The 13053-nt window shown below is 41.0% G+C and overlaps 1 protein-coding gene across 3 annotated transcripts in view; it reads right to left on the reverse strand.

Annotated features, from left to right (window-relative positions):
- dock9 (dedicator of cytokinesis 9) overlaps positions 1-13053 on the reverse strand; it is a 79147-nt gene that overhangs the window by 42407 nt on the left and 23687 nt on the right. For 2 of the 3 annotated variants that reach the window (XM_022740137.1, XM_022740139.1), the window contains exon 2: positions 1647-1763. In XM_022740137.1, coding sequence (XP_022595858.1) covers positions 1647-1763 — 117 coding nt within the window. Of the gene's footprint in view, positions 1-1646; positions 1764-4753; positions 4998-13053 lie in introns of those variants that run through there. The other variant, XM_022740138.1, reaches the window with a different exon arrangement.

Genomic DNA, 13053 nt, shown 5'->3' on the forward strand with positions numbered 1-13053 from the left:
CTGCACTCCTCTCACTAAAAGCACCAAACACCGAAGGCTCCTTGACACAGAAGCTGATTAAACCCTTGCTTGAACAAGACTCTGGGGAGGCTGAAACAGATGTTAGGTTCAATCACTGTGCCTCTTGTGTTTTTCGTTTCTCAGTCAGAATCACCTGTCTGCCCCTGACAACGCACTGTTTGTGTGTGTAAAGCTGGTATGTAATGTTCATAGCACTGGGCTGGCTCACAAGCGTGTGATACAAGAGAAGACAAAGTCAAGGCTGCCCCGCTGTAACTGAGCACCCAGCTGCTGGGCCTTTCAAACTGTAACAACCCCTGACTTCATCCAGAGCCAAACCCAAAGTTTAGAAACTCTTTTTTTTTTTTTTTTTTTTTTTTAAATCTTTTTCACCTGTATTCTATGACACTGTTGTTAATTTTTGAAATAAAGAAAACAGATCTGGAAAGGATGTTGCAGATGTTGTGTGTCATGGTTGACCACCATCAAAACCCCTCTTTGCAACATTTTGTGTTTACTATCTGGGCATTTTGCTCCCACTAGAGCCGTGGTGGAATATTTATGGAAACCTGAGTGTCTTACATGGAAATTCAATTACAGCTCCTCCACCCACATGACAATGACATGGAGACTTTACATGTTAAGGTTAGGAAGGGACTTGAGAGGAAGCATTGATAAGTGTTTTTTTGTGAGTATTTTATACTCACGATACAATGAATAGTACCTTCTGTTACAGTATATAAATAATCGAAATCACTCATTTGTACCATTTTACTCTCCAGTGTGTAAACAGTCAGATTAAAGATGTTAAAGCCATCATGGTTAGAGAAACAAAGACGTCTCTCACTGCAATAAAAGCCCAGACTCTATAAAACTTCCACTGTACTGTGAGACAGAGTGGCAGGGTCAGATTTGAGGATACGCTGAACGGTACGAACATCTTTCAAAGAAGTGTCATTTCCTGAAAATACCAGCCCAGAGCCAGATTTCCATTTTGGATTTTTCACCCTCGACGTGGAAAGTGTGAGAGAGCGTACGTCCTGTACAATGTGGCTGGAGATAACACTTGGTCTATCACAACATCAGAGACAGAATGAGCCAATTAAACAGATGGCCCCTGACCCCTCTCTCGCTACAGCGTGCAAGGATGTAAACAAAAGGAAAGCCTCTGTGAACGACCCCACCCAGCACTCACAACACTGGCCACGCCTGGGCCAAAGGAAAAGACCGCAAAGGCCAAACAAACACAACAAAGAAAACATGCAAGTGGGTGGGTAAATAATGATGGTAGACAGATAACAATAAATAGTTTGACCTTGTATGGTTACGGAGCACAGTCTGAAAAAAGCTTTTAATGGTTTACTATATAGGCAGTTGAACTGTGTAATTTCTACCATTAACGCAAATGATTTAGTGGGAGATTTTTCCCCCAGAAATGCTTCACTTTCCACAGCACCGGAAATCAAAGCCCTTACACTGGCAGTATTATTACCGCTCCCTAACTTTTTCCATAGTTAACACCTTATTCCTCACCAATATAACCCCAGCTACAATACCCAGAGCCACATTTACTCCAGTAAGGTTTTAAAGTGTGTTTCAAGTGTGAATATGACGCATTCCGGCAAACACGAATGTGTGAAACTCACCTCGAAGTCCTCCAGGGGGAACTGCAGCATGTCCCTGAGGACATCGCTGAGGATCTGTGTCTTCCTTTGCACCAGCACATTTTCATATTCCAGCGGCTCGATCACCTTGGGTTTCACCTGGAGAACACAGACGAAGCACTCTATTACTGCGGTCACTGCTGTAAGCTCGCAAAAGGTTTCCAGTCTAAAAGCAACTAACACGCATCGAAACCCTCAGCTTTTATATGAGGAAAAATAGTTGGCACATTTAAATGCCTTTTTTCTCCAGTAGAGAGATGACAGGAAATGAGGTGAGAGAAAGATGAGTAATAACATGCAACAAAGACATCTGAACTGAAGATGTTGCAGTTCACGGTCCACAGTGTTATGTGTGAGAGTGAAAGAACCCAAAGATCCCGCACACTGTCAGTCTCTACTCTCTTTATCACATTCAGTCCTCAGACCTTCATTAAGTATAATTTACTGAATGAGAAATATCACTTTTGATATGATAATACACTATGATAATACTTTAAACATGTTTTATAGGCTTAAAAAAAGAAACCTTCCAATCCAGGAAGACCTCATAGCTAGTGGAGCATAGTATGAACAGTGAAAATGAAGCCAACACTCAATAAGAGCAAAAAAGTAGAGGTTTAAGCAATGTCAGTGCTACGATGACATCTGATGTCCGAGCGCAGCATCCAATACACTATACTGGTAATTCAAGTTGTAAGCACAAAAAGAAAGAATTTCATCACTCTCACATTAAATGTGCATGCTATTATAATCAGATGCAATTGCTTACAAGGTTCTTAGATGATTCAACAGGTTGAAGCAGATACCCATGCAGAGGAACAGTGATTGTGTAGTGCATATAGAGATGACTCTAGACTGAGCTTAAATGATGCATCTGTGCTGAGCTATACTAAAACTATCTGTGTGTCAAGGAAAGACCGAAACACTCACACTCCACTTCAATTACAGGCACTACATACAAAAACAATCCTCTGCAGCATAAAACAAAGCTCCATCATCCTCTTTTGCTCTCAGTGTACTTAACAAGAATCCACAGTCAGATAGAGAATAGTTTGAGCTTGCAAATGTTATGTTGTTTTGTAGCTGACTCTCAAGAGCAGATGTGGCTATACTATCAAAAGGTGATTACAGATTTATGGTACATCATGTCAAAGTATCTGCGTAATGTTACAGTATTAACCCACTCCTCGAGGCTAGATTGAGCTTGTGAGCTCTAAAGATACAGTGGCCATGAGATGGAAAATAAGCTGTCAACACTTGTAGCTGATGGGACGAGGGGGTAAAATGTAACAGCCAGGGAGTCAGAAAAGTTGAAAATGAACAGTGATACATCGGCAGAGTTGAGGGCTGAGCGACAGCACGGCTCACATCTGGGACCGATAATACTAGCATGATCTCAGAGGGAGCGTCATGGATATTGACCTGCCTAAATACATGTTTCTGGCAAAAACCTTTGTTAATAACAGAGCACCAGCTCACGTTGAGGACAGAGGGCGCAGGAGTTTCTTTCAGTTTCAAGGACAAGGAAAGGGGACAGCAGAGCGGAGATGGTGCCACCATGTCTACCAGCTGAAGCAGGTTGTAACTTTATCAGTCAACCATTTTTTCACAGCTTCATCTGGACACAAAACATATGTAGTTACAGTTGAATGCAATGTCACCTCAGTGGACTATTTCCTCTCTACCATGGGAGAGAAAATGTAGAGAGATTATTGCAGGCACGACAAGTAAATCAGGAAGGAATTAACGACGTCAGAGAGATAGGGTGTGTTTGTGTATATGTCTATGTCTTGCTCCATCAAATGCCTAAAATCTCTACATCTCTATACGCAGCCAGACATCCTGTACAAGACACTGAGACCTTCGGAACATCAGGTACACACAGCTGCTTTGTCATCCAGGAAAGCAAAGAAAAACTGACAATGACGCAGACAAACCAGGGAAATTACCAAACACCTTCTGCAAGTGAGAGTGAGTTTGAGTCAGAGGAGCCTTGGGATGTTCGACTCCCTCACATAAAACAAAGGGAGAGAGTCTTGCGTTTTGTCGTCCCACCAAAAAAGAAAAAAGAAACCATCCTGCCTAAATACCTGGTGAAGCTGAATCTGCACTCAAAACCCCTGCAATGAAATTGGCCCAACAATTCTGAATTTTAAATAACGCAGCTGCCGAAAGATTTGACCCCATTATAGGGATCGTGCCCTCTTCTCACCAGTGATGGATTCTGTTGTTGCTGACTATTGTTTCCCTCCAAACCCCTCTGGGCTCTTCCACATTGCTTTGTCAGTGGCTCAAGGTGGTCAACCACACAGTACACTCAGCACTGAGCAAGAAAATAAATGAGCATTTATAAGCAAGAGCTGTGTCATTCCCTGAGCCCACAGTGCTCCAGTTGAGAACTTTGAATGCAGTTTAAAAATAAAATGCAACCAGAACAATAAGAGCTGGATGTTCCACATCTGTATCGTTAAGTTCCAGTCACCCCTGGAAAGAGCATAAAACGGATATGTATGAAGCCATCTCCTCCACTCCCTCTCCACAGTAACCTAGCAGCTGTTTCGCCCCAGCTCCCACTCCTCCCATCACTGCACCCTCTCACAGCCTGAAACAATGGTGCTGTGTAGTGCCTCCCTGCTCACTGATACATCAAATCTTTTGCTGCTGACTGTTAAGATGGCTCGGTAGAGTCCCAACCACTTGACACCTTCCTTGTGAAGCACTAAATGATCACTGACTTCAGGGTTGACTTTTGAGCCAATTAAAATATTTTACAAGCCAAGGCGATCTCTAAGAATAAACCTGAGGAAATAGTGTGTTGCTTCCCAAGTGCTGGCAAAGTTCAACATTCCTCTATGCTTTTTGCAAAGGCTGCAGATTTTGAATGTGAGCTGGCAACGTTGCGTACAGTGAAAGAGACGGCAAAACACCTGACACCTGCCTCGGGACTTTGTGACTGTAGTTAACATTTACAGCACTGCACACTGTAAGATGGACTTGTACATCAGAACAGCTTTGACAAGCCAACGCAGATTTTTCAACAAGTCTTACACATCCATACTAAGTGTATATTAAGTCCTTGAATGACTTACCACCACCTGTGGCACCGTGTCTACCTCAGCCTCAGCTGCAGCCAAGCTCTTGTACTGCTGGGGACTCTCAATGACCAGCTCCTTCTTTGGAGCTTTACTCGCCCTTCCTTGCATTGTCAACAGCTGTGGTAAAATATCTCCGAGCTAGATCCCAAAGAGAAGCGGTCAGCCAGCATGTCCGATAGAGAAAAATCCTTTGCGCTGGATAAAGTTTGGGAAGTTTCTCCCTCTCTCGGGCTCACGCTCACTCTCACCCTCCCTCCTCAGACTGCTCTGACTGAAAGCAGAGGACTCACACCCAGGCTGAGAAGGTGGCCCCTCCTACACTCAGCTGTGCTGCCTGGGGGAGTTAAACACTCATTCACTCACACACACACACACACACACACACACACACACACACACACACACACACACACACACACACACACACACGCACACCGACCCCACACTATCCACCTGCACAGTGACACAGGCTTGACAAAGGCAAACAAAAGATACACATTCCTCAAGTATTACAGCCTGGTCAGGGACTGTCCACACCTTGTGCGGGGCAGCTGAAATAAGAGATGGCTTAAATTTCATCAACAGCAACAAACTAGGAGAGAAGGAGAGAATGAGACAACAAGGAAGAGGTACTTGAGTCACATGCGTGCAGCTATAATCAGAGAAATCAGCCAAGCATCTGCAGAATCCATACAGCATGAGGGCTCTACTCGCAACTTCCACATAAACCTTACAGATAAGAGGCCGGACTGAGCTCATCAGATTGTAGCCTGCGCGTCAGAAACAAAACAGATAAATCTTGACCCACATTAACGGTAAAGACAAAGACTGAAGAGAACAGATCATTCACTCTGTCTCAGTATGTCAAATTAGTCACAAACTGTGGCAACAATGAATCACCGAAGTTTTTATTGCTGGCCTGCTCACACTAAATCAACGCAGCTGAGATAGAGACTGTTGGTAATCACAGAATTGAGATTTGGCCCTGCTTCTGTCTCGCTGCTTGTTGATGCAACTGCTTGAAGGGCATTCCAACATGACGCAGCCCCAGTCAACCCACCTAGGAGTGGACCCGACCTACAGATTCCTCAGTGGGCCACAGCAGGGGAGGATGTTATTTTTTCACGCCTGCTTCTGAGCTTAAGGCGAGGGGGAGGGCAGCTGCTCCCCTCCCACTGTCACATGCCCCCATGGGCCCCACACAAGGATTGGCAATCGATATGATATTGATAAGAATATTTTCTCAAATCAAAATATATCTGAATAAAGCTAATTACGCAGAATCACATATGAAATAAACAGATGGACGTTGGTTGGAATCATTACTTTGCACAGCAGGATTTGGTAAAATGTTAACAATATATGATTGTGTAATCATTCACAATACAGATCCAGTGAAAGTCAAACCTTAATACAGAATTATTTTAATTAAAGATTTGAGTAGATTATTCAGTCGACACAAAAATAATCAGCAGCTATTTTGATAATCAAAACATTGTTACTTATTTTGTAGGAATAGTGGAAAACCCAAAACACTGTCTGGTTTCCGCTTTTCAAAGGTGACGATTTGCTATTTCTTTTTGACATATATAAGTGAATATTTTTGAGTGCACTGGTAAAATGTATTTGGAATTATGATGGGCTTTTTGTCACAATTTTTGGAATATTTCATAAACTAATTAAGCTGATAAATAAAACAGACAAACAGCAGATGCATCAATAATGATAATATCTGTCAGTTGCAGCCCTAATTACAGTCTGCCCTTAGTCCAACATATTTACACAACCTCAACCAGCCCTCCCTGCTCTCAAGGCAAAACCTAAGCACCCCCACTTCTTCTCAAATTCCACCTACCACAGTTGACTTGTTACAGAACACAGTAGCCTCTGGCTATGTGAAATATTTAAATACTTGCTTTCGATTTTGGCCTCAATCTGGACGATATGCACAGCTTAGCAGTAAAGGGTCAAATTTCATTGGCCTCTGAGACTCTCTGCTATCAATCACTTTAAGTACATCAGTACAACAGATCGAATAATCCAAGTGTTGTTGACTTGTTTATATCTGGCACAGCTTCATTGTATAGAATACTAGTTCCATAAGAAACACTATTACTACAATGTCAGATGCAGCGGTGAAAGTAACTGAGTACATTTACTCAGGCTGCATAGCGAATGTTAGCATTAACAACTACCAGTCTAGAAGAAATGTTGAGAGTTTGGTATCAAACTTCATTCCTTTACTCACCAAGAGCTGTCTCCAGTGGTGGACTGCAGCCCTCTTTTGCTTTTATTTCTATTGCTTCTTTTCTTCTACTGAAGTTGAACACTTAACATAAAAGTTATATGCTAACGAGCTAGCTCCAACCCTGTTTGTCAGGAACAGTAAAATTCTCGTCTGGGCAAGAATTTAAATCCAATTTATTTTTAGCTGTAAATACATTTGGCTACTTAAATTCTGCCACACTTTGGAAAGAGTGTGCAAAAATTAGTTGGTTGGTTTATAATAACTACTTGTTTGCCATCGTATCTGAAAACAGATGAGACGATCAATATCAGTTAAGTCTGTGCTACACAGTGAAGTCTGGGATGTGTTCGATGTTAGCCTTTATGTTTCTTCTTCTAGTTTAAATTTAAGATTTTCTTTTTGTATTTCGCAGTAATTGAATAAAGACAGTAAGGACAGAGACAGCAACCATGGGCAGAGAGGCAAGTGACATTCAGTAGAGGTCGCCAGCTTCAACCCACCCTCAGATGCTGTGTTTATATGGTAAATGCTAGGCTACCAGGACACTCCCAAAGTTTCACCTTATTTTAACCTGAAGCCAACCACTGAGAGCAGTGCTATAGGAATAACTATATTCAGAAGGGAAACATACTTTGACAGATGGACCAGGTCACCTCTGTCTGGCGCATCATAGAGCCACATTCTGACAGCTTAATAAAAGCTGAAAGAGCAGGTCTTTGTGAAGGACTTGGTATGAACTGCCCCCTGGCATAGACCTACATCAGCATACCTTTATACACGCAGGGACTGTCTATGTGTGTTTAAGAGATATTAGCTAATCCCTTGCATCAGGTGAAAGTATGAGTCATCATACATTTCCTGTCTCATATAACTGTGTGCTTTTCAGTCAACTTCAAGTAAATCTTGGAAGCAAATGCTTTCCAGAAAACCAAAGAACTTAGCAAGATAATGAAACGTGCATGAAGGATTACATTATTTCAACTTTTCTATTATATTTCAGTCGATGTTTAAAATAAACCACTACAGATGCTGACTGCAGATAATGCTGTGTACTCCCTCTTACCTAACCACAATTCTGGGTTTCAGTTTTATCAGATAATTTGGCAAAACACATGCATGTTTACCTTATGACGATCCCGGATGCTATGGTTAAACACTGTTTCATTGATCCACAGTTTAATCCATGGAGTCATTTTGCATTCTGACTCTGCAGGAACAACTGTAGACACTATTGTTCAATAGAAAAATGTAATTTTAGTGGCATATCCACTCAGCTACATTAAAGCATAGAAGGCACAATGATAACCCACTGGTGTCATTGGACATTTCCTGTAATGTAGTTAATTGTGCATAGAGAGTAATGGCACATTACAAGTACTAGAAGCTTGACTTTGATCTCTGAGTTTGTTCCTAGCTGGGCTTCCTCTCCCAGACATCTGCGCAATAAGAGATAGCTTCAGATGGACTTCCTCTCTACACAGCAACCCTGGTACTCTTTTCCCAAGTGGCTGACAACTACACATTAGTGTGGCACAGTGCTCACATTTTTTGGCTTGGTGCTTCAAATCAAATTCAGACCTTGCAACGTCATGCAGATCGTTTCATGGAAACCAATACAAATGTATTTCTTTGGTGCCAGCTGGCACTTTGGTCCAAGCAGGAAGGCCAACGGAGCCCTTTTTAGTGGCAGAACAAACACTTGTGTTAAGCAACAACTAGTTTTAGTTGCCAGCAGCAGACCAACAGGATGTTTTGGAAGAAGTGTATTCTGGTCAAAGGCAGTTTAATATGGCCCCTACTCCCTTAGCGCAACTGAATAGGTAGTATATATGTACAAAATGAGGATGTTTCCTCAATGACTACACACTGCAGTGCTGTGCACGTGATTCTAAGAGAGGTACACATGGGTAAAAAACAATTTAGCCTTTAAGTAAGATTGAATTGCCATTTAATTTCACTTCATTCATAAGAATTGCTCAACAAATCAGAGATGTGGGCAGTGAGTCAGATGTTTGCAACTAGTGTAATGCAACCAGGCAAAATGACAATTCTTGAGATATAATTCATTCAAATGTTTCGCTGTTGTCCTCTGTAGCCATTTAAGAGTTTTGTTGGCTTTAATTTTGTGTCATCACAGACTCATTTCAGTACAATACTAAGAGGAGGCAATAACAAGGGAATCAATTTAGATTTTCTATCATATCCTCTTGCACAAGAGTCAAACAACATAATTCATTTATACACAGTACATAATATAAATTGCATTTAATTAAAATGTGGGTGCATGGTCAAATTCTGCTCCTTTAACTTCTCCACCCCAAATGATATGAGACCTGATGCAATACTGACCAAATATACAATGGTAGTGGCATTTGTCAAAACTGTTTAGTATATTGCTCTATCAAATGTATCGAGTACACAACAGTACTGTTGTGTATAGTTGTTCAGTTTGAGGAGGGAGTGCAGGATTCATTGCCCATTTTCCCTCCCCATTTAATTTTGTTTGTTGTTGTTGCTGTCGTTGTGTAACTATTAATGTGTTGATTTTCAATAAAATCAATAAAAATGCCATCGTTAAAAAAAAAACTATCTATCAAGTCTGGACAAGACTACAACTAGACTTCTAAGTTACATAACAAGAGCTTGATGCAATCACTGGGTCTTCCGAGCATGGGCCAAAGCAAAACAGGGTGTAACCTGGAATGGAACAAAAACACGGCCCTCCCGTCGCCACCCTGTAGCAGCACTAGGACCCACCACCCTGCAGCCTGATTTTAGTCCATTCCCCAGAGAGTTTTGAGAATGAGATTTTAACATGGAGGTAATAATGACACCATGCTATGTCTACACTCCCTGTTAATAACATAACGATAGTAGGATGTGAGATACAATGGCATCAAAAATAACAGGATGTAATCATGGGGCAGAGACAGTCATCTGACGTAGAAAATAAAAAAAGGAATGCACTCAGTAATAAAATTTGAATCTATCATTGTTACAATACTAAATGCTATTACAGATCAAGAGCAAAACTTTAAGATAGCTTTATCAATAAATACAAGCCTGAAATATAACTAACAGAATCGAATATGAAAAATGCCACCCTGGAATCTGTGGGAAAATCAAGCTGCTGTTTTCCAGAGTGTCTTTTAAGAACATGAGCCTGAGTGCTGGAGATAATGGTCCTGTGTATCAGTCAGCAAGTGAGCAGCACACACACAGTCACACACACAAATGCATAAACACATCAATACTGTGACGTCTGAACCCCTTAGAGCAACTTCTGGATGCTTGAACGTCTCAAAAGTAGGGGGCAATCACTAGGAAAAACAACCCTGTAGCCGAACAAAGTGTCCTGTTGTTTTATTGTAAATCCATTAGGCCAAGACATGAAAGCTGTAAGAAGGGTGATCGTATTAGTCGTCTAATGTCCTCAGGGATGTGAGAGTCAACATGGTGTGTAATGCTAGCTATTTAAAAGAAATGCCAACGAGAAAATATTGGCATAGCTAACTAAATGTTCATGCAGAGTTGTGTAAGATATGAGGGTAATTTATGGAGGCCAAAAACTGACTCATTCATCAACAAATTAATTAATTAATTAATTAGATAATTAATAGTAAATAAATACTATATTAGTTAAATACTATATATATATAAATATATATAAATAATAATATAAATATAATATGAGTCTTTTTTTCATCCTCTATGTTATGAGAATAGGCTCACTGGTAATCACAACAATTTCACAAAGCCACACATGCTTAAAATGAAACATCCTCATCAAAGAGCCTATTAATCATGTATCTATCTTAAATGGATTTAATCTCTAAATAGTTTCTGTTTGATGACATGCAGGCTTGGTTTGGTGCTTCATCAACTCCCCAACAACCCCAAACACAGGAAAACAGACTCATTAGGCACAGTTCATTGGAAGCAAAAGCATCACAGGTCTAAGTTAGAAACATTACTCCCAAAACATCATTGGATGAAAGATGCCTTAATCTTTGAGCGAGCTTAATGAATCACTTTCTCTGTCTTTCCTTGTAACAGTATTCCTCTGATAGAAGCAGCCAACACTTCAGCTCTCTGTTACAGCATTACTGCTAGTCTCAAACATATAAAAAAAAAATAAAGGAAGGAAGCTGAACCTTTCTGAAAGCAATTAATGGTGACATATCAACACTGAAAGGTATTTGGCTGAGTGAGTGAGTGAGTGAGTGAGTGAGGGATAAAGATACACCATTGGTCGGTCAGCCAAATGTTGGACTTTTCCTATTGGCTATTGCTCTTTTAAAAATAATTTAGTGCTATTATGTCATCAGGGAGCATTTACAGCAGGACCACAACAGTTTTCAACTACCTTATTTTTCTTTATTTGAGGCAGACTTGAATTAGAGACAGGTCTTTATTTCTAATTCCCTCTGATATGTATAATTGGTCATACCTGTATTTTATTGCTTTGCCTCATTTTGATCCGCTCCTGTTTGCCCTGTTAAAGTTACTGCATTACACATTTATACAAACTAATACAAATTAACATTGACGTTTATAAATAAGTGTTTTGGCACACCTGGCCGAGTGGTGCTATCCATGGCACTGAAAGGGGAATTTAATTTTGGCATGTTAAATTAGCACTTAACCTTCTGTTTTGTTGTGTATGATCGTGTCTCCCATGTCTCCATATGGGGAAACGACAAGGCACATGGTCCAACCGGGAAACAAATTTTGTCCTGGACTTATAACTGATACGATTTTTTCACAAATAGCAACCTTTGCACACCACACAGTCCATCCATATTCTAGGTTTAACTAGTCTGCTAGCTTGTCTTTTCTTTCACAAGAAAGAAACATGACACTGTTGACTTAGAACAGCTTATACATTGCTGTATCATCTCAAATCAGCGACTTTTATATTTAAAGGCAGATCACCTCTTGAGGAGAATGAGATGTGAGTTTCCAGAGGAAGGAAAAGGCCGAGCTGTTGTAATCAGTGAGTGAAATAACAGAGCACTAAAACAACCAATGAAGGCCGTTTAATTGCTTACTCCATGCCTACAGAGTACAGATCAGCCTCCCACAGGCAGCTTTGTCTGTGATTGTGTGCATGTAAGTGAATGTGTGCTTAGCCTTTAACACCATTCTATTTTAATTTCCCAGAAATAATGACCTGTGCAGACCTCAGAAGGAATTAAAGGGGCGAACATAATGGTTTATGTCTTTTTATAACCAAGCCCAATGGATTAAAAAGGTGCAAATTGTGATGAAAACCAAAAGAGAGAACTATTTCACCCCATAGCGGCACATTTACTGACACAAAGATAAGGTTGGTGTCCACAAACCAACTATATTATTCATTGACATGTTTAGTTATATTTTCAAGTTATCCAATAACCCATACACTTTGACTACACTGACTAAAAATGTGTCAAGCAAATCACATCCCCTGCACACATTTAACAATTGATTTGTAAGACTGCTAAATGCTGACAGAGGATTAATTGACCCTGTCTGGATGATAAGACCATCCCTGAGCCAAGAGAAGAAACCATGCCCTTGACCTAATTCCCTGCTCTCGGCCTGGGCCACTGTCACTCAGCTCTCTGCTGTGAATCTGATGAACCAGCGACGGGAAGGCGACATCACACACACACAGTAGTGAGTAAACACAAACAAGAAGGGCAAGACAAGCTGGTACGGAGCAGCAGAAGCCCTGCCAAGCCCGCCGGTTCACAGATGAAGAGTGGTGATTGATTTCCAGCAGACACAGAGCTCACTGTCCCCCCCACCCCCTCATCTCCCCCATCCCTGCCCACAGAGGCTTTAACCCATGCAGTGCTTAGCGAGAGGCAAGATCCAGCCCTCCTACTGCCCTACATTTTATACTGCTAACGCTCATGGATAAATATTCACAAGGCTGACGTAAGGAAGAGGATAATTGTTATTGCTGTCATTACTGCTGTTGGATTTATGAATCTGTTAAATGTGAAAGGTAGTAGTAACAGAGTCAGCAAAAGGAAACTCCACCAGCAGTGGTAGCTTT

This window comes from Seriola dumerili, unplaced genomic scaffold (genome assembly GCF_002260705.1).
Source record: "Seriola dumerili isolate Sdu_G_001 unplaced genomic scaffold, Sdu_1.0 BDQW01000052.1, whole genome shotgun sequence".
NCBI classification, from domain to species: domain Eukaryota; kingdom Metazoa; phylum Chordata; class Actinopteri; order Carangiformes; family Carangidae; genus Seriola; species Seriola dumerili.